Source organism: Leopardus geoffroyi, chromosome B1 (genome assembly GCF_018350155.1).
Source record: "Leopardus geoffroyi isolate Oge1 chromosome B1, O.geoffroyi_Oge1_pat1.0, whole genome shotgun sequence".
Taxonomy (NCBI): domain Eukaryota; kingdom Metazoa; phylum Chordata; class Mammalia; order Carnivora; family Felidae; genus Leopardus; species Leopardus geoffroyi.
In genome coordinates, this window is record NC_059327.1 from 81,726,713 (window position 1) to 81,748,726 (window position 22,014).

At 37.6% G+C, this 22,014-nt stretch overlaps 1 protein-coding gene across 2 annotated transcripts in view; it reads left to right on the forward strand.

Annotated features, from left to right (window-relative positions):
• The window catches only part of OTUD4 (OTU deubiquitinase 4), a 46,202-nt gene extending 24,422 nt beyond the window's left edge, over positions 1 to 21,780 (forward strand). For both annotated transcript variants that reach the window (XM_045466520.1, XM_045466528.1), the window contains exons 11-21: positions 2,023 to 2,117; positions 3,371 to 3,471; positions 3,584 to 3,770; positions 8,091 to 8,253; positions 10,151 to 10,274; positions 10,573 to 10,628; positions 11,148 to 11,225; positions 12,957 to 13,095; positions 14,116 to 14,376; positions 15,343 to 15,383; positions 16,803 to 21,780. In XM_045466520.1, the coding sequence (XP_045322476.1) occupies positions 2,023 to 2,117; positions 3,371 to 3,471; positions 3,584 to 3,770; positions 8,091 to 8,253; positions 10,151 to 10,274; positions 10,573 to 10,628; positions 11,148 to 11,225; positions 12,957 to 13,095; positions 14,116 to 14,376; positions 15,343 to 15,383; positions 16,803 to 18,011 (2,454 nt within the window). In that variant the 3' untranslated portion in view covers positions 18,012 to 21,780. The remainder of the gene's footprint in view (positions 1 to 2,022; positions 2,118 to 3,370; positions 3,472 to 3,583; positions 3,771 to 8,090; positions 8,254 to 10,150; positions 10,275 to 10,572; positions 10,629 to 11,147; positions 11,226 to 12,956; positions 13,096 to 14,115; positions 14,377 to 15,342; positions 15,384 to 16,802) is intronic.
• The last annotated feature ends 234 nt before the right edge of the window (positions 21,781 to 22,014 follow it).

Below are 22,014 nucleotides of genomic sequence, written 5' to 3' on the forward strand. Positions count from 1 at the left end.
CCCTTCTTTTCCCCCATGGTCTTCTGTTAAGTTTCTCAAGATCCACATATGAGTGAAAACATGCCATTTACTTTGAATAAACTATTGCTCTGGATTTAAGTAGCGGATTGGAAAAGGGGAAATTTGGATTATATCAGTTCTTAGAGTGATTTTGCAATCCTCACTGTGCATTTGATAATGTTCGAAGACAATTTTTGTAGTCCCACAACTGGGGAGGTGCTACTGACATCTACTGGGTAGAGGCCAGGGATACTGCCAAACATCCTACAGTGCACAGGGCATCCCCCCAAGCCCCCAACAAACGCTTGTCCAGTCTAGTGTCAGTAATGCCAAGGCTGGAGAAACTCTGGGTAATTTCCAAGGTTCCTTTACTGTTTTTGTTTATGAAAAAATACTAATTCCAAGACAGAAATAACCTATATACTATTTGGTGATAGAAATAACCAAATACTATTTGAAGATAATGTTCGTAAAAATATGGTTTTCATTGAAAAGTGTTGCCTTTTACAAACTACTTTAAAATAGCCATTGACAAACATTTTTCCTTGTAGAGGTAACACTCATTTCCTGTGTGGTAAAGTAGTTTGTAAAAAGCCAGTTGACCAGGATTACCAGCATCAAAGACCATCTATCTTAAGAAGTTGTAAAAGTGCTCTGATTCTGAGGTATTTGAAAGTGGAAGAAGAAGATATGATTCATTTAGGTTCTTCCTTACGGAGTTGTCAGAAATGTGGTATAATCACAGAACAGAATTGTGGAATTTTTTGTTACAGTGATTTGGAAAAAACCAAAAGAGTAAATCTAGGGTTTAGGGCTCCTCCTTCCCTTCTCACTCCTCCTTAACAGAGAAGAATGCTTATCTTATGCTGCATCACTAAAACTGTTACTCATTGTTTTAAATCATGCATATTTCCTTTGAGGTTGCAGTTGGTTTTAGTAAAATACATGCTGTTTGTAAAGTAGATGCTAAGCAGATACTTGCTTTTTTTTTTTTTAAGAGTATTTTGTTTCTATATCTACTAGACTATTTCAGGTAAAATTTAATTGAAATCTGGAAACTGATTGTTTTGCTATGACTCAAAGGTGCATTTATACTCAAGCATATAAGATGTAGTTTAAGTTTTTGGTACAAATTAACTTCAGAAAGATATGTTTTATTGTTAGAATCTTGAAGAGAGGAAGGCAAAGGGTCCTTTTGTGCTTAATGAATAATGAAACCTCAGCTTTAGGATTTTGATCTAGTTAAAAAAAAAAAAAGTTAAGTTGAAGCTGCTGTACATTGGGCTTTAGTGCAGTGATCAGCCCTGTTCATTGAGTGTCGTTTGACTATAGGAGGAAACTGAAAGGCTTTCTCTGGTCACAGATTGCTATTGGGTAATACAGTTGTATATTAGATAACATGGGATGGATCTATTTTTAGAGGGCAAAAAGGTCTCAGTTATACATTGTCAATATTGGAAAAGTAAGACAGTAGTAATTAAAATAATGCTCTCATTCATAGAGTGGTTGCTGTGTGCAAAGTTGCAGTTAGTGTCCATTCTGTATATCCTATGTGCCTCATTCCATCTCCATGAGTGATGTAGGTACTATTATTAGCTCCATTTTGCATGGGAGGACACTGAAGCATAAGTATCTTGCCAAAGGTCATATTGCTGGTAAGTACAAAAAAGATGGGCCTAGAATCCTGGTGTGTGCAGTGCTATAGTCCTTTGTTCAGAACCAGGACATGCTGCCTCTTGTTTGGAGCCTTGAATTGTGTCTTGCTTCTCCCTGAATTACTTGCAAAAACAGTTCATAAAATTTTGGAAGTGTACACAAAGAAAAATCTTTATTTTAGCTAGAGCTACAGAGGCCTGGGAGGTCAGAGAAATATTATTTATGGTGTACCCTTTTGAACTTGGTTTTGTTTTTAACAGTGTATAGTCGTCGTCTCTCTAATTGAAAATGATAAAAATTTAAAAGGTGATCATTAACGCAAAGGAAGCAGGTGACTGATTTCTTCTTTCTGGAATTGTTCAACAGGTTAGGTTGGATCACAATGGAAAGTTTTCTAATGCAGACCTTCAAGGGGTTCACTCTGAGAATGGGCCAGTTTTGGTCGAAGAACTTGGAAAGAAGTATGTACTACTCTTCAACTAAGACATTTACGGTCTCTTCCATTTAGCTTAAGTCATGAGGAATTCTAAATGGCCCTGTGTGTTTATAAACACAGTAAAAAATACTGCCTCTTAGTAGGAAATGGATTTGTTTAGATCTTATGAAACAGCAGTTTGAATTTAAATTTTGTGTTTTGTGTGTTAACATTTTAAAAACTTGTTTTGCTTACAGTTTCAAATGTGCCATTTGTCACAAAGGCAGTTTGGGAAATTGGCTATAAATTGTAACTGTAAAGTGGGGAGCATTGGAGGACAGGGGCCAATGTTCATTTCTAATTTTCATTTAACACTGCATTGCATGTAGTTAGTTTTCAGTAAATGTCATATGGAGTAGTGAAATACTGTGGCTGACTTGCTGCCGCAGTCTCACTTTACAGCACCTTTCGTTTCAGTTGCTGCTGTCTTTATTAGAAAAAAGGGTAATAAATCACACCTAAACTTTACTATGGAAAATTTCAAATACACAAATGTAAAGACAGTACAGTGAACCCCAGGGTGTTCAGCCTGTTTTGGCAACTGACAGCATTTGGTAATCTTTTCTAATCTGTTCTCCCTAACCGCCCCCTTTTTAAAAGTGAGAATGGGATGGAATATTTTAAAGCAAATCCCCGTCACCACACCATTTCTTATAGACACTTAACATGCTTATGTGTTTCTCTCACACAGTAAGGACTCCTTCCTCCCTACCTTAACTATAGCACTATCATCACATCTAACAGAATAAACAATCATTCCTTTTTAATCTGATCTTTTGCTTAGATTGTGATTAAAGCTTTTTAGTCTTTAGTTTTTTAGGTTGGAAAATATGCTTTTGATTTATGTCATCTTAGTTGACTAGAATTTAGGATTGCTAAATGCTTTGTACGTTAATTTTTAATCTAAGAAACTATAAAACTAAATTCTTCCATAAATTGAAAATATTTATGCAGAATACTTAAAAATTGATCTTCTTTCTAGGAATATTTTGTTATTATAAGTCTTTCTGGAGCTCCCGGTGGCTCATTTGGTTAAGCATTCGACTCCTTGATTTTGGCTCAGGTCATGATCTCATGATTCATGAGATTAAGCCCTGTGTTGGGTTTGTGCTGAAGCGCAGAGCCTGCTTGGGATTCTCTCTTTCCCTTCCTCTATGTGCGTGCAACTCTCTCTCTCTCTTGCTCTCAAAGTAAATAAACATTAAAAGAAAATAATAAGTCTTTTTCTTTCTTTTGAAGACACTCCCCGAAGAACCTCAAACCACCTCCTTCAGAAAGCTGGAACACCGTATCAGGGAAGAAGATGAGAAAACCTACTTCTGGACAGAATTTCCACTCTGGTTAGGATTATGTCCAATTAATCTTTCTTTGGAGGAGGGGTGATGGTACTTGGGCTTTTTAAAAATTATTATTATAGGAAAATGATGAGGTATTTTTGGCTTCTTGTCACAGACATGGATTACAGAGGGCCAAAGAATCAAAGCAAGCCAATAAAAGCTCCATCAGCACTACCTCCTCGACTCCAGCATCCTTCAGGAATAAGACCACATGCATTCTCTAGTCATTCTGCAGGGTCACAGTCTCAGAAACCCTCCAGTGAGCACAAAAATCTTAATAGGACACCCTCACAGATCATAAGGTAACCTCCTGAATGCAAGAGAAATATAAATTGAGAGGCATTTCTTCTATGTGCTAAATTACGTGAGTTTAAACATTTGCAACTTTTTGTTCATTTACTTGTCTATAGTATATTAAAAGTATTGTTGATAAAATACCATGTGAAGATTTTAGTTCTTTTAGATTTTTATTCTAATTTATTAGAATTACCTAATTCTCTTTAGATAAGTCTAAGTAATTTGAAGGTAAGGCATCTTTATTTTTGAATAACTTTTTTCAAATGACTTGGGAGACCTTATTGTAGCCAAATCTTACTCTTGCACTTAGTTGTTTTCTGGTAGCTTGTAATATGTTAAATGTTGAATTTCAAATTGTATTCCTATTCCTTGGGCGGGGATGTTCCCTTTATATACTCTTTATATAGGAACTTAACCAAAATGGTTGGTTTAGTTCTGATAAGGTTGGGTTGTTTGTGGTAATGTGTCTCATATTGAATGGGGCTACAAGTTTTGTAAGTAAATGTAATCATGAATATTAGCAATCTGACTGAATATCCAGAGACAGATGAACTTCAGGATCATAATTTTCCTGTGCAGTGGATTTTATTTTTTCCCTAATCTGCCTTTTTGTGGAGTAGTTTATAGTCCTTTGGAGGAACTTTGAGAGATGTGTCTTAAGTTGAGGCTGTCCTTTTCATGCAAACGTGGCCGTGTGTCTTGTGGATGCTGGAGCCTTCCTAGGTTGCTGTGACCAATGCCTTACCCATTCCAAACCTCCTATCCCCAGTTGCCTGAACAGAGCATCAGCTTATGTATCTAGCTCTGGTTTGAAGTTCCTTTATTTTTAGCTTTTGGGCATTCCCTTTTCTTGGGAATATACTGAACTTTTTGTCATTAAAGACAGCTTATGTAACATCTTCTAGACAGTTGTAGGTTCCTAGGCTGACATTATAAATACACTCTTAGTTTTCTGGGGCTATTATAGCAAGGTACCACAAACTGGGTGGCTTTAAGGATCATAATTTTTTTTTTAAATGTTTATTTTTGAGAGAGAGAGGGAGGGACTGGGGAAGAGGCAGAGAGGGAGACAGAATCCCAAGTAGGCTCCTTGCTGTGCACACAGAGCCCCATGTGGGGCTTGAACTCACGAACTGTGAGATCATCAGCTGAGCCATAGTCAGATGCCCAACTGACTGAGCCACGCAGGTGTCCCAACAACAGAAGTTTATTTTCAGTCTTGGAGGCTAGAAGTCTGAAATCAAGTTGTCAGTAGGTGTATGTTCTTTCTGAAGGCCCGGGGGGGGGGGGGTGGGGGGGTGGGGAATCTCTTTCATGTTCCTCTCTGTGGTGTTGCCTACAGTCCTTGGTGTTCCCTGGTTTATGGATGCATCACTCCTCTGCCTTTATCATCACATGCAGTTCTCCCTCTGTGTCTGTCTCTCTTCTAATAAGGACACCAGTCATTTTGCATTTAGAGCCCACCCTACCCTAGTATGACCTCATCTTAACTTGATTACTTCTTCATTGACTCTATTTTTAAGTAAAGTCATAATGCACAGGTACCAAGGTTTAGGATTTGAATTACAAAAGCACAGTTTAATCATAAAAAAACGCCACTACTTCAAGTCTCTAACATTTTTCTTTTTAGTTTAACAAACTATTAGGGGTAGGAAATTACATTGTTCAAAGTCCAAAACATTCAAAAGTTTATTTATTTGATAATTCTTCCTATTCCTATTTTCCCAGTGATCTAGTTTCCTTCTGCAGAGGCCATCCTGTGTTAGCAGATTCTTGTGTATCCCTGCAGGGATACTTTATGTATTTGTAAAAAGTAGGTATATATTCATAATCAACTTTCCAAAAGTTCTAATGAGAACAAATGATTACAAATCATTCAGAAGAGGGGTGCCTGGGTGGCTCAGTCGGTTAGGTGTCTGACTTTTGATTTTGGCTCAGGTGTGCTCAGGTCATGATCCTCATGGTCATGAGATCGAGCCCTGCATCCAGCTGTCAGTGCGAAGCCTGCTTGGGATTCTCTCTCTTTCTGCCCCGGCTGTGCCTGCATGCGTGTGCTCTCTCTCAAAATAAATAAGCGTTAACAAAGAATAAAAAACTCATTTAAAAAAAATCCTTGAAGATGTTACTTCATCCCTTAAGGTTAGTCATACACACACAGTCCTCAGAATTGCCCTCGGCAAGGAGTAGTCAGGGCCTTGAATTCTTGGCAAACCCAGCAATAATGTGTCAGGACATTCAGGGCTCCTCGTGGGTTATTGCTCCCCACAGACAGAATTGGAGCCATTAATCAAGTAGTTGTGGCTGAAGTTTGTTGTTTGGACATTAGACTCCATTAACATCCAATAGCTTCTTATTCAAAGCAGGCAAAGTGTTTAAGAGGACTAACTTATTTTGAATATTAACTTTGGAAACCAAAAAATATGAAGTAAATATAGGAATGTCATAGGCGGAATTGAGATTTTCCTTTAATAAAATTCTCACTTTTTTAGTAGACTTGAGAAGGATCATTTTTTTCCCCTTGAACACAGATACTCTTTAGTGTTTTAAATATTAAAGAAAATACACATACACAACTAAATAACTAATTGTATGATTTTATTTACTACAGATTGAATTTTTGTCCGGTGTGTTTCTCGTGTTGTATCCAATCTCTTAGGAACTGGTAGAATAACCAATTGTGAAATGTCTTTGTCTTACTAGGATCTTTTTTTTTTTTTTTTTTAATGTGTTAGCTGTATATTATAACACTTCATAGGAGAAGGCAGTGGGTGATTTATAGATACAAAGCTTCAAAGAATTTTTAACATTTGACTGATGACAGGAGCCTGTTGTATTTGCAGTTAGTATACCTTCTCCACTGTGGTTGTGAGTGTGAATTTTACTAGTATACTAACACAAATGTAGAGACTGCTGATGATTGAATACTCAATAATAATAATGATAATTCTGTATAATTAAAAAATCTAAAGTATGGAATTTTATAACTAATAGTCCAATTGATTTAAGCCCATTGGTTTATCTTGACTTTCTTATATTTAACACATTCGTTTTGAATTCTTTTATAGAATAAAAGAAGTTATAATTGTAATGTTGGATGTGAGACCTCACTTTTTCATTTCTTACTGATATTGGTCTCTCCCTTTGGAGATAATAAAATATAATAAAAACCTAGGATTGACATAGATGCTTTCATTGTGCAAGTGCTGAAAAGGAATAATGTCATTGCCGGATATCTCTAGCAAAATGCAAATAAGAAGGATTTGATTTTTGCTGTGTGGTGGGTGAGGGTGAGATGGACAGTTTTGGGTGATGGGACACAGTGTAATAAGGGTAGTGTTAGCTTTCCAGAGATGTGTGTAGCATGTGCTGAATCCTCTCTGGGATATGAGAAAGACTGGTTTAACTAAGATTATGAAGGTCCACATTTGCTCCTCTGCCTCCCAATTGGGATTGACATCTGCCCTATTGGAATTAGGGTGTGATTTTAAGTGGGACTATCCGAAGACATGAAAAGGCTATTCGTAATTTTGGACATAAAAAAAATGAGATGGTATCATTGTGTCCTCACTCTTTAAAGGAAGTTATATGTTTTTGTATTGTGACGGTGTGTTTTTCCTGTAGGTTTTGGATTTTCATTTTCCACTATTGTGGAACTATTTGACATGGTAGAAATAGTATTCATACTGCTTATAATAGTTATAAGCCATATAAACACATTAGAGTTATGTATAGGCTATTAAACTACTTGTGTATTTTTTGTCATCCTTCTTGGACCAGACTTCCAAATGAGGTGATGGTAGTCTTATTTGCAGTTAGTATCTAGTTTGGTGTATTTTAATTTTTATTCTTTTCAGCTTTCTATTTCTCTTCAGTATCATCCAAAAAGCGGGAGATGGTCCTGGTGTCTGCTTTGAATGTTTCCCTTAGTACAGAAAATGAGAGTGCTCTTGAGTTTTAAACTAATAACTTTCTCTTTTAAAAGTAAATTCTATGAAAGTATTAGAATATGGCATAAAGAGTGTATATAAGTGTTTAAATTTCTGCCCTGATGAAAAGAGAAAAAAAAAATCTCAATTATTTCTGTATCATTTAGAAGTGAGTTATATTTTTCTTTTTTTTTCCCTGTTGTTAGTCTTCTTGACTGTCATGTAGCGTGAGCTACAGGAATTTCCATTTACTGAACATTTATTAGGCCATCAAAAGTTCTGTAATATCATAGTGTAGCTAAGTTAGTCAAATACTGTATTGCAAAAAAGGTTATTTTATTTTAGGTACTCAAACATTTTGTCTTTTTTTTTTTTTTATGACAATGTTTTATTTGACAGAAAACCTGATCGTGAGAGAGCTGAGGATTTTGATCACACGAGTCGAGAATCTAACTATTTTGGCCTCTCCCCAGAAGAGCGCAGAGAGAAGCAAGCTATAGAAGAATCTCGTTTACTCTACGAGATTCAGAACAGAGACGAACAGGCTTTCCCAGCCCTTTCCGTATGTATAAAAAGAGATTTTAAAAGTTGTTTAGAAGTCTGTCCTTAATACAGTTTTTATATGAAACCATAGTTTCTAATGGTAGACTAGTTATTTTTAAACTGAAAGGTACCTTAAAGATCATTTAGTTGCCCTTCCTTTTTACATTATTCATGAAGAAGATGAGGTCTGAAGATATTACTAGTTGTTGGCAGAGTTGATGCAAGTAAATTGGTTAGCTCACTTCTAGTTTAGTATTTTCTCCTGAACCAAAACAGAATATATTTATTCTGTTAGTTATGCAATAGATGTTCACATTCAGTAAAAAAGATACATCTATAAGATCAGGAAACTCTTCAGTGTCCTTTACTAAATACACCAGGACCTAATATATCCAAGAAGAGTTGTCAGAGTGTTTGTTGGCTGTTGGGAGGTGCTGCTATATGTAACCCTGTGGCTTTGCCCTTGCTCTGTGTGTCAGATGCTGGGCTATGATGAATACCCCTCTGACGAAAGAAATGTTCTCTTACCCTTGGGTTTCTTCATTCTTTTGGGTGAGTCAGAAGGAAAAATAGTTCTCCTGGAACTATTGTTCATTGGCAGCTCTGTGAGGAGGGTTCATTGGCAGCATAGAGAGAAAGGTAACCAATTCAGTTTGGAAGTAGTGGTAGCCCTGTGCCTGTGGTCTTTTAAATATTGGTAAGTAGTACCAAGTGCTGTGTGATTCAGAATGGTGGTTGGGCACTTTTTTCTTAACAATGGATTAAACAAATGAAATAGAACGTTACAGGAGGCTACCAGGTATACCAGTGTAAAATATTAAAGCATCATACACTCCATTCTCTGTCCTCTGACCTCTGTGGAATCCTTTAGAAGTATCAGATGCTCAGTTGAAAACCACTAATCTGGAATAGCAGTTCAGTCTGGCACAGGGGTTGGAGCTTAGTTATTGGAAGATGTGCCCAAATCTGTGTGTGCATTAGGCGTGGTCTATATCTAAGTATATTTGTCTCCAATGTGATAGATGTTATTTTCCCATAACATAACATTTAGATAATAAAAAAAGTACAAATCATTTAAACTTGTACTCCTAGCTTTTTCTTTTCTTTTCTTTTTTTTTTTGTTGCTGTTGTTGTTGTTGTTAGTGAATGATAAAAATACAACTACTGTAAATGCGATGGAATAAATTGAAACTTTTTGGTTATTAAAATGGGTTGTCATACTCAACATTTTAAGACCTGTTGACCTGTCTTGGATTTGATAGTGACTCAGGTTTGTCTTCTAGAAAACTCCTGCCACAGAGGGCTGAGATCCTATTCTCAGCTGTGTGCAACATTTATTCACAAAGAGCTAGAGGAGGAAAGGACTTCAGTGATAGGTTAGCTTGGAAACCTGACTTACTCCAGTCCCTTTGTTTCACCGGTTAGAAGGTTGGCTCGCATGCAGAGCTTAAGTAATTTGCTGATGGTCAGCATTTTCAGTGGTAAGAATCCTAGTGTACTGTATCTGCTAATTTGCACTTGGGTATTTTTCCTTTCCCTCACAAAGGACTGTGGCCCTACAATAGCTGCTTTTGAAGGTTGGTATGAGGAGTGCTGTTCTTGGTGCAAAGAATGTAAGTGTAGGTTGCAAGGTGAAGGTTTGGTAAGGGTGACTTCCTGAAGGGGGGTTTCACTCCTAATTTAGGCCGATGGTCTGATTGCCTGGTATTTTTGGTTTATTAATAAGTCTGTTGCTGTATTAATTAAACATGAACCCGTGTCCTATTTTTTGTAGTTTTGGAAGTATAAAGACATAGGGCTATGAATATTGAGATTTCTGATCAGCTGTATGAAGTTAAGATTAATTACAAGACTTTTGTTCATATATTTGTGAGTAAATCTTTAAAACAAAGTGTTGGGTTTTTGTTCATTTTAAGAGCTCATCAGTCAGTCAGTCAGCTTCTCAGAGTAGCAACCCATGTGTCCAGAGAAAATCGTCACATGTAAGTGATAGAAAAGGAAGCAGGCGGAGAATGGATACCGAAGAACGGAAAGATAAAGGTATGTTATTTCATCATTTGAAAGCAGATGCTAGAGCTCTGTGCCTGGCTTAAAGTCATACATTGGGAAAGAACCCTTTTTAAATCATTAAACAGTATAATGTCATGTATCTCACTATTGCAGAGACACATTGACTCAAGCTAAAGCATGTTAAATGTTATTCTGAAAACTGCATTTTTCACTGACTAAACGCAGTTCAGATAGTCCTTTAGGCTCTGTCTTCATATTTTATTCTGTCCTCAGACCAGACCTGTCTAGTGGTTGATACTGTTTTCTTTTTTATCTTGGTCTGTTATAGACTCTGTCCATGGACATTCACACTTGGATAAAAAACCTGAGCCAAGCACATTGGAGGTAAATGTTTTAAATACTAATTGCATCTTTTCTTTCTCTCTTTTCCTTCTTAAACATCGTGGGTAGTATAGCAGGAAGAAGTAAAAGGAGAAGTTGGAGGTGATTTCATCATTTCATAACTAAGTGTTACAGAAGTAGAAAAGCAGAGGAAGAAAATTGGGAAAAGATGATAGTGCTTGAGGAGAATTCACTCACAAATTATAACCATTTCTTCAAGGCTACATGATGATCACCTATCTGAATTGGTGGAGAGTAGCTTTACTTTCCATTACTGTATATAGATTGAGATATTTAGAGATTTTTGAAATCACGTTCCCAGTAAAAACTGTCTAATAGTTTGATAGGATCAAGATGTGCAGGCCAAGTTATCTACCTGTTTAAGACCAGGAATAATTGAAAAAATACTTAGTCGTGAGAGGGTTAAGTCAGGTGCAGGTAGGGTGAACTGTAGAGACAACCATGATTATCATAGAATTTGGGTTTTTGACATAAAGTTTCGCTTTTGTTTTGCTTCTAAAGAATGTTAGTGATGAGAAATGTACAAGAGTTTCATCACCATCAAAGTCAAAGAAATTAGAATGCCCACCTGCAGAGCAAGTAAGTACATTGTTGAATTTGACATTGAATGCTTCATTCTGTGGGGTTTTTCTTCTTTTTTTAATGTTTATTTGAGAGAGAAAGAGCAAGTGGGGGAAGGGCAGAGAGAGGGAGAGAAAGAACCCCAAGCAGGCTGTATGCTGTCAGCGCAGAGTCCAGTGTGGGACTCAGTCCCATGACCATGGGGCTCGATCCCACAACCCTGGGATCCTGATCTGAGCCAAAATCAAGAGTTGGACACTTAACCGACTGAGTTAACAGGTGCCCCTGTTTTTAAATGATCATACAAAGAAGAAAGAAACCCAGGGGTGCCTGGATGGCTTAGTTGAGGATATGACTCTTGAATTTATTTAGCTCAGGTCATGATCTCATGGTTAGTGGGATCAAGCCCAGCATCAGGGCCCCTCTATTAGTTTGGAGCCTGCTTAGCATTCTCTCTTTCTCTTGCCCCTCTCCCCCATTCTCCCTCTTTCCCTCTCTCTTTCTCTCTCTCTCTTAAATAAATAATAAATTGGGAGGATTTACTCTGGCGTCATAATTTGGTGGGTACAGTTATGATTCATCTGTAATTCTTTTGTTGCTTAGTCTAGAATGTTCTGTTTCTGTGGACTTTTTTTTTTTTTTTTTTTGAGAGAGAAACCGAGAATCCCAAGCAGGCTGCTTGCTGTCCGTGCAGAGTCTGAGGTGGGGTTCAGATCTCATGACAGTGAGATCATGACCTGGGCTGAAATCAGTCAGGCACTTACGGGACTGAGCCACCTATGTGCCCCTTTAAAGATTTTATTTTGAAGTAATCTCTGCACACAGTGTGGGGCTTGAACTCACAACCTGAAGAGCTACATACTCTACTGATTGAGCCAGCCAGACATTCCTCTGTAGAATGTTATTTATTAAAAAAAATTTTTTTTAACATTTATTTTTTTAGAGATAGAGCATAGGGGCAGGGGTCAGAGAGAGGGAGACACAGAATCTGAAGTAGGCCCCAGGCTCTGAGCTGTCCGCACAGAGTGCGGCACAGGACTTGAACCCACTAACTGTGAGATCATGACCTGAGCTGAAATCAGGAGTCGGGTGTTTAAGCGAGCCTCCCAGGTGCCACCTGGAATGTTATTTTTATAATCACCATATTTTGGACATAGAAGCCTTACTTGTGAATTGATTTTGAATAAACAATATTTGGTGTCTTGTGTTATTTTTATGGTGGGTTGGGTTGGCTTGAAAATTAGATTTTTGAAGGGAAATTACAAATTACTGCAGTATTTTAAAACTTCCTAAAGAGTTCTCTGAATCTTTAACACTTTATAGAAGGGAGGGTCTCAGTCTAATATAGGAATAAAGTTCTTAGTCCTTCCTTGCCTCTCAGTTAACATTCTGCATGTTCGTTAGAAAGCATACAGTTTATGGTATATCTGTGTGTGAAGAGCAGTTCTAAATAACTCGTGAATTTCAAAATGATTTCAGTGATTTTTCTTTCTTTCCTGAAAAGCATTATTTAAGATGCTTTAGAGTTTGTTTATGTCTCTGCCAGTGTCTTCTGTGACTTTTGGTAGGCAATCCTTGGTTAGGATTAAATTTGTGTGGAAATTTTATCTACTGTGTTTTTCATTTCTGAGATCAGAAAAATCTATATAGAAGCTGTAGTTATGTAAAAGGCAGCTCAGAGTACATTTGGTGTTAAAATTAGTGTTAAGCAAAATGAACTTTTGTCTTTTTCCACCCCCTCTCTTGAAGAAGCCAGCAGAACATGTGTCTTTGTCAAATCCAGCTCCCCTTCTAGTTTCTCCAGAGGTACATCTAACTCCTGCGGTGCCTTCTTTACCAGCCACTGTGCCAGCCTGGCCAAGTGAACCTACAACTTTCGGACCAACAGGTTAGATAAGAATTAAAAAGTTCCTTGAACCAGCCAACGAAAGCTTTCCAAGTCAGAGACTTTAAGTTCTTTATTTTTAAACTTTTAAAATTATTATTAAAAATATTTTCTCAAGTAATCTTTTTTCAACATGGGGCTCGAACTCAGTGACCCCAAGATCAAGAGTTGCACACTCTGCTGACTGAGCCAACCAGGCACCCCAGAGACTTCAAATTCTTTTTTTTTTTTTTTTTTTTTTAAATTTTTTTTTTCAACGTTTATTTATTTTTGGGACAGAGAGAGACAGAGCATGAACGGGGGAGGGGCAGAGAGAGAGGGAGACACAGAATCGGAAACAGGCTCCAGGCTCTGAGCCATCAGCCCAGAGCCCGACGCGGGGCTCGAACTCACGGACCGTGAGATCGTGACCTGGCTGAAGTCGGACGCTTAACCGACTGCGCCACCCAGGCGCCCCCAGAGACTTCAAATTCTTGATAGCTTGACCTCAGAGCAGGGTTAGGCATGTGGAGCCTCACAGAGCTTTTTGTGATCCTCTGTTTTGCCCTGCTTCTAGCATGGGAGGACCAGTTTAATTTGGTATTCGACATGTACCCTCAGGATCTCAGGAGCAAAATATTTGAGCTGGTTGTCCCCACTAGTTGCTTCGATTGCTCAGCACTGACAATCACAGTTTGCATTTCCCATTGACCAGCACTTGATACTCCCCCTGCCCCAGCCATTGAACCTTTTGCCAGGCTGTGTGTCTTGCTCATGTTTGTAAGAGCTACTATTAGAGGACATTGACTCAAGGCTTGTTTCCTGGCCTCATTTCCTCCTGTGTGTCTCGGAGGGTCCTTAGTTGGTATAAAAGGTGCTTAATAAAAAGTAAAAGGTTAATAATATAATCAATTTAAACGCCTCTTTTTATCAGTTATGTTAGTTGTACAGCATTCTTTACCTTTTAGCTTAATGTAGACTTGTATTTTAGGGAGAAATATTTTCACCTTTTTATAGCTTGTGCTTCCTTTTTCTCTTTTGTAGGTGTCCCTGCTCAAATTCCTGTTTTGTCAGTGACACAGACTCTGACTACTGGACCTGATTCTGCTGTGTCCCAGGCTCATTTAACACCCTCTCCAGTTCCTGTGTCAATACAGGCAGTTAACCAGCCCTTGATGCCTTTGCCTCAGACGTTGAGCCTTTACCAGGACCCACTCTACCCTGGGTTTCCTTATAATGAAAAGGGAGATCGAGCCATTGCACCACCTTATTCACTGTGTCACACTGGGGAGGACCTGCCTAAAGGTGAGATCCTTTTCCTAGTTCAGAATGATTTTATTTATCAAATACTGATATGGGTTCAGCAGGAAATGTGAACAGGGGTCAGAGGTTATGTTACTTAGGAGGAACCCGAAGGGCTGACTGTAGGGAGAGAAGGATTTGGCCATGAGGCATTCACTTTGTTTCAGCTTGTGTTTGATTGGAATATGGTTTTTGTATATTTAGTAACTATCCCTCCTGTATGTCATTTTTTTCAAAAACAGCCTAAAACCATTTTGAGTTAAATTTTAATAATGTCACCAACTAGGTAACTAAGCATTACTGAGTTTTCTCATCACTGGACTGGGTTTTGAGACCACTCCTATTTTTCCATGAAAAAAATGAGAGGAATGAATATAACTATGTATTTTTTAAGAATTTCTTTTAAGTTTGCCTTTTTTAAAAGGAATTTTAGTTTGCAGAATTTTCTATCTGTAGAAAAATTGAAAGAGTAATGCAGTGACTTTATGCTCTTTACCTGGATTTTGTGGACAATTTTGTTTTATTAGTGGTTTGATGTTTGAGTCTATGGATAACTGGTTAATGTCGAATGAATACTTTCTAATGTTAATAATGAGTTAGGTTTATGTTGATTTTATTCTTATCCCCCAACATTTTTATTTCATAATTTTTAAAACCCCACGGAGAAGTTGAGAAACAAATACACTGAACACCTGAATTTCCTTCACACAAAATTTTTAATCAGATAAAAATCTCAATTTAAGCCATTTTAGGACTTAGATGTTAGCACAGACAAAGCATATTGAACCTGGAATTACCTTACAGTAACAGAACTTGATTTGGGTTATTACAGTTTTTACCTATGTTACAGGTTAGAGGAAACAATTTGAGTAGGCAAAATTGTCTTCAGAGCTATATTGTTTGAGGATAATGGGAAAAAAAACCCTTTTTGAATGTATGATTTTAGTAATTATTGTTATTTATTTTTAGATAAGAACATTCTTCGATTCTTCTTTAATCTTGGTGTAAAGGTATTTACATTTTATCATTTAAAAGTTGGTTTTAAGTTAATGCTGTTTTAAATTATCAGTATTTAAATAATCTTAACTCCTACCCTGTCAGTAAATAACAACCTAAGGTTTACTTTTAAGAACTAGGATTTTAAGAACTAGGATTCTTATTTTAAGAACTAGGATTTTCAGCACTGTATTGTGTGTTTTTGGTAGTGGTTGAGGCTCTAGAACTTGCTTGTTTTTGTTTTAACTGGAAATGGTTTAACCCTGTGAATATATTCAGGAAATAGTCCTCATCCCTGGGGCAGCCTAGTGAAAATGCCCTCATTGGGGAATTCAGTGGAAGATCTGGGTTTGAAATTCTGCTTCGTCACTTTTTAGCTGCCTGTCTCTGGGCAAGTCATTTAGTGTATCTTAGCTTTTTTCATTTGTGTTATGTGGATAATACTCTTCCATCTACCTCATTTGTTGAAAGGAAGAAGGAAAAACCTTGTAAAACTTCTCCTATGGGAGGTGGTGTGTTCACGAGCATAGCAGAGGTATCCTTTGGGAAGTAGTCAACCTAGAAATAACTTGCCTCAGAAAGAGAGGCTGGAGAACACTGTGTCCTGATGTGTTAGCTCCTGTCTTAGATTAATTTCTGTGGGTTTTAGACTATTAAAATATGAAATGAATTGCTGTACTGTAATCTACCGGTGAGTTCATACAAGGAGACTTAATTAATTTTATCGTCTACTGTATTCACTGCCTTGTTTTATATTTACCTAGTTAATGTTGGCTTTAGCTAATTGGTTAATTTGCCAATTAGCTGGTACATTTTTCTTCATGTTTGGTGGTTAGCTGGCCCTTTGCAGAGGAAGGATTTGGATTATTTTCAGTATTACCTTCTCTGACTTAATCCTTGCAGTTGGAATGCCCTTGGGTCTGGCTCCTAGACCTGTGGAGTCTTAACACTGGGGATCATCTACTTCTATACCAATATTTTTCTGGTAGGACAGAAAGGTCCAGACCCATTAACTAGTTGGCATGGGGTCACACAGTGAGTTAGTGGTGGAGCCAGAATACAAATGCAGGTCAAGCTAAACAACCAGCGATTGAGCTATTCAAAGATGGCAGCTCAAGTGCTTAATGGTGGTTGTTTCTGGGATCTAGTTACAGATCTGGGATGTAGTTATATCCAAAGGATGGAATTAATGATTATGATAATCTGTGGGTGAGTTCATTACATTGTCTCCTGTCACCTCAGTACCAGGAGTTTGGGTTCATTTCTAGATAGGAATAAAGAACGGAATCTTAGAGCAGTGATTGAATTTTGTAATTCCTTTTCATGTTCCATATCACAGTGATTATATGGTCTTGGTAGGCACGAGACATTTGATGCACTCACTCTAAACTTCTTTTCCCCTTTTTGTTTATGTTACTGTTTTTGTCTCTTAGGCGTATAGTTGTCCTATGTGGGCCCCACATTCTTACCTGTACCCTCTGCACCAGGCCTACCTGGCAGCCTGCAGGATGTACCCAAAGGTCTCTGTCCCTGTGTATCCTCCAAATCCTTGGTTCCAGGAAGCTCCTTCTGCTCAGAATGAAAGTGATTGTACCTGTACCGATGCACACTTTCCTATGCAGACTGAGGCCAGTGTTAATGGTCAGATGCCACAGGCAGAGATTGGACCACCAACATTTTCTTCACCTCTGGTCATCCCTCCATCTCAGGTGTCTGAAGGTCACGGACAGTTGTCTTACCAGCCTGATCTTGAATCTGAAAACTCTGGGCAGCTTCTTCATGCTGAATATGAAGAGTCACTAAGTGGCAAGAATATGTTCCCACAACCGTCCTTTGGACCTAGTCCATTCTTAGGCCCAGTTCCTATTGCACCTCCTTTCTTTCCTCATGTTTGGTATGGATACCCTTTTCAGGGATTTATAGAAAATCCAGTAATGCGGCAGAATATTGTTCTGCCCTCTGATGAGAAAGAATTGGATCTCCCCCTGGAAAATCTGGATCTGTCTAAAGAATGTGGTTCAGTTTCAGCAGTGGATGAGTTTCGGGAGGCTAGAGGCGAAGGCACACATTCTCTCCCTGAAGCTAGTATGAGTAAGCGTGAGGGCCGAGCGGAGCAGTCATCCCAGACACCTAAGGCAGATCTGGCATCGGCTACCATCCCTCCTGTAGCAGAGGAAAAGGCTCATCTTCCCACTCAGATTCTAAACCGAGAGAGAGAGACTGTGCCTGTTGAGCTTGAGCCTAAGAGGACCATTCCAAGTCTGAAGGAGAAGTCAGAAAAAGTGAAAGATCCTAAGATTGCTGCTGATGTGGTCAGTGGGGCCAACTCTGTGGCTAGCAGAGTGCAAAGACCAAAAGAAGAGAGTTCAGAAGATGAAAACGAAGTATCTAATATTCTGAGAAGTGGTAGATCCAAGCAGTTTTATAATCAGACTTATGGAGGCAGGAAGTACAAAAGTGATTGGGGCTCTTCTGGTAGAGGAGGTTATCAACATGCACGAGGTGAGGAGTCCTGGAAGGGGCAGCCAAGCAGAAGCCGAGATGAAGGTTATCAGTACCATCGAAATGTCCGAGGACGGCCTTATCGGGGGGATAGGAGGAGGTCTGGGATGGGAGATGGCCATCGGGGACAAAACACTTGATGGTCGCTGCTGTGGTATTTTAGAGCAGAAACCTCTTCTTAGGTGGAATGTTTCTGAAGGCTTTAACAAAATCATTAAATAAAAACCCACATTGGAACTATCTCCTCCCCTCCCCCTTCACCCTCACTCCCATCCTGGACAAGAGATTTTGGATATGCGTTCAAGGGGCAGGTGAATTCCTGGCATTGCCATTTTTCTTTGTTCAAAATCTGTTTATCAGGTAGCTGCCCCCATAAAAAGTAGAAAATAAGTTTGTTAAAGTATTTTTTATAAACAGCTTAATATAAAACTTAGATTTAGTGTTTGGTTTTTTTCCTTACATAAGTTTAATTTCAGATGTTGGAAATGTGTGCTTTATAGTGTTTACTAAAGTGACAAGAAAAATATACCATTTGACACACTATAGATTCCAAAACATAACATTGCACCAAATAGAAATGTATATTTTATTATGCAATGCCTTAGTCATAAACTGGGCTCAAATGATTCTTAGCCTAAAACACTGTTGTCTTTTGAAATGCTTCCAACCCAAAGGCCTTTCATCTCAATATCTGTCAAACTTGAATAATGTCTTCTCTTTAATATTACACATAAGGCAGCCTATTAACCTGTGTCTTAGAAATGTTGTATATAGTTCTTTTAATATTCATAGGGTATATTTTTGAATTTTGGTGAGTATTTGTTGAACTTGAGATCGCATACAAGACAGATGTTTAAGAAATAATAGGAAATCTAATGAAATGGCTGTTTCCACCCAGAATTCCTAGCACTGGTGTAAATATCATGGTGCCTACTTGAAAGAAATGTAGATGCTATGCATTTTGAAAATAATCTGCATCTGTTAAAACTGCAGAAGTTTTTTAATGCCACTTTAACACTAATGCACTGACAGATTTAAATATTTTGTGAGAAGAAATGTTAAAAAATTTTTAGCTTGACAGGTTTCTATGGAGTTACTGTGTTTTGTTTTTCTCTTTGCACCATTGGTTATGTGTATCACTTTACATTTGCATGTTCTACTTGTCACATGCCTGGGACTATTGTACAAAAAAAGGGTGATTGTGATTTCTAGTTCTTTTCTAGAGGATGCTGCTAGAAAATGGTTGCTTTGCATTGTATAGCTTATTACCCCTTCTGTAACATCTCTCTTCTGATCCTGCTTCTTTTTGGTCTTTGCAGTATTTATGGAAATTTCCTTTGCATGTTGCACTCTCTTCTCAGTTGGAGATTTAACTCTGAATCAACACAGTATTCATGCATCTGTGTTTATGTTTTCTTTTGGTCAGGAAGTTTGAGTGCTATGCAAATGATGTAGTAATTTCCCTTTGCATGCCATGTGTAATATACCTAGCCAAAAATAGATTTTTTTTTGAAACGGCAAATTACTTTTAAAAGCAAATACAATTCACTTGAATTTGACAAACTGAAGCAGATGAGTTCTCTGGGTTCTTTGATTACCCACAGGAATGTTTGGATGCCAGCTAGGCTCAGTTGAATCTCCACTGTACTGTAATAATGGTTATTTACCTCTGTGTTGTTTTAATTACCTAATGTCTGTGTAACTGCTGATTTGAGTAGTGATTAGTATTTAGATGTTTTGTGACATAGGATTTTAGAGAGCACTTTGGAAGATAACATTTTATTATGATGGTGCTAGGTAGAAATTTGTAAAGATGGATGGTCTTGTGGAAAAGAAAAAAAATTTGAGAGAACTTGTTGAAAGGAATTTCTGTTGTCATCTTCTAAGCTAGAACAATTGGGGAAAGTACTGCTGAAGCCATTTTTATCTTAGTTAACAGAAACAGTTGTTAATGGAATCAGATTATAGGGTCCTCCAGTTTCAGCTCATTATTTTTTATATGTCATATTAGCTTACCTGATAATTGTTATGAAAACACATTTAGATTATAATGACTAGATTTTAATGTTCAAAGACGTTTGATCTCAGGAGTCCAAAAGAAATTGCTCTTCCCAGTGTCTTTGATCTTCTGACTGAGATTTGATCGATTTCTTCTGGACACGTCTCAAAATTGGATAGGAAAGAATATCATTCATGTTTTTACTGTCCCTGTGTCTTACCTCAGTTAACAGAATATAGTTCCTGGAGGAAACACTGATTTGCTTCCTGTTTCCCATATCTTACCTCTAGGACATGACGGAAACAGTGCTGAACGAGAACTTTAGTAGCAGATTGTACTTTACTCAGTGACCTCTGGACTAAAAGGATTCTGACTTTTGATAGTTTTAAAATTACTAGTCTTTGCATGAAGGTCAGTTTTTATTTTCCCTTTAGTTTTGTTTTAAATGTATTAGTGCAGGGGATTTTGCCTTATACTGCGCTCAAATTAGGGCCAAGCAAGCTTTTGTCCTCCTTCATTTTAACTGAGTCATAAGGTATGTTGCTATGAGATACAACGTTCCTGTATAAGAGAAAAACAAAAGCTTAGAAGTGAGAATCATTTGTATTTTGAGTTAGAAATTATGGAACTTCACCATATTACGATTATACACATTTTGAAGAACAGATGTTTAGAATGACCAAAGCTCACCTGTTCATTTTAGTTAGTTGCTTTTGCTGAACTTGATTCCTGTCCCTTTCCTTTTAGCGTCGTGTATATTTCTCTTCCAGTCGTTTCCTCGTTTCCTCTCAGATACATCTTCGGCTCTTGTTCCACGCAGTCGGTGGCAGCAGGATGCCAGCATCTGTGCAGTCCTTGTCTTGTTTCCTGGTAACCCATATGTTCATTTTCATGGCTGACCTAAGCTCAGAACCTGCCTTGACCTGGCAGGAGTAGGTCTTCCCAAACCACGATGCTGACAACAGCTTATTTGATGCAAACTATGTATATTCTTGCAGTGTGTTTCCTTTGTGACTCAAGGTTGAATTAAAATGCCTGTGAACTGCAAACTTGCTAATGATTGACTTGGTGCAATAAAGTTCCTTTCTGACCATTTCTGGTTTAGAAAACATTCAGCCATCCTAGAAACTAGCAATATTTATTTATGCCTCATTTATATTTTACCTTTGGTTTTAGATGAGGTAACCTTAGTCTTTCACTTATGGGTACTAAGCAAGGTCCATTTTAGTGTAGCTGAAGAGAATGCATATTTGGCTACACGATTTCTGTTTACTGTATTTTGCTTCCTATTTAATGTCTAAATACTATTATGTTTTTGTTTAAAATCTTAGTAATGGCTCAGTTCCAATATGTCATTTTCAAAGAACTAAGGTTTTGCTACTAGTGTCAGCCATTTACTCTCCCGCTAATTGGGATTTCCCACTAAATGGGAATTTTTTTTCCCCCCTGAAATACAAGTTTTAGAAAATCTTAGGAGAGGGGTGGGTGCATGTCTTAATGCTGGGAAACAGCAACTTTGGGGTTGAGTTTACTTGAATGGATTAAAAATTGCATTGTTACAGAGCTAGAAGAAAATTTATGTATGAAAAATGATAATAGCCTTACACTGAGTACAAATAATACTTAAAAGCATGTGAAGATGTGATCATTTGTGATGTTACTTGTAAAAAAAAAAAGTATATATACATATCTTTTGAAGTGTTGAAAGGAAAATAGTACTTTATATTCTTTATCATACCACTTTTTGTAAGTGTTGGATATATTCCTGTTTATTTTTCTATGTTCTGTTTTGTAGCCTTAAGAAGTGTTTCAAACATATCTGAATGTATAAAATAAGAGTAAATGCCCTACATGGTGTGATGCTGCATTATATATAAAACTGTGTGCATATATTAAATTTTGTCTCTTGATTGTGCTTGTGATTCTTTGGTTCCAGGGTAAACCAAGTAATATAGCGTATAAATCTTAAGAGGAATTTTAGTAAACATCTAAAAATAAGAGATGGTTTCCATGCTTTTTATCCAGAAGATAATTCTAGTATGTGAAACCAAAAACCACGTGGGATTTATAATCTGTGGGGTAGGTACTGTTGTTTTCCCTACTTAATATATATAATAAAACGGAAATTTTAAAAAATAGGCCAA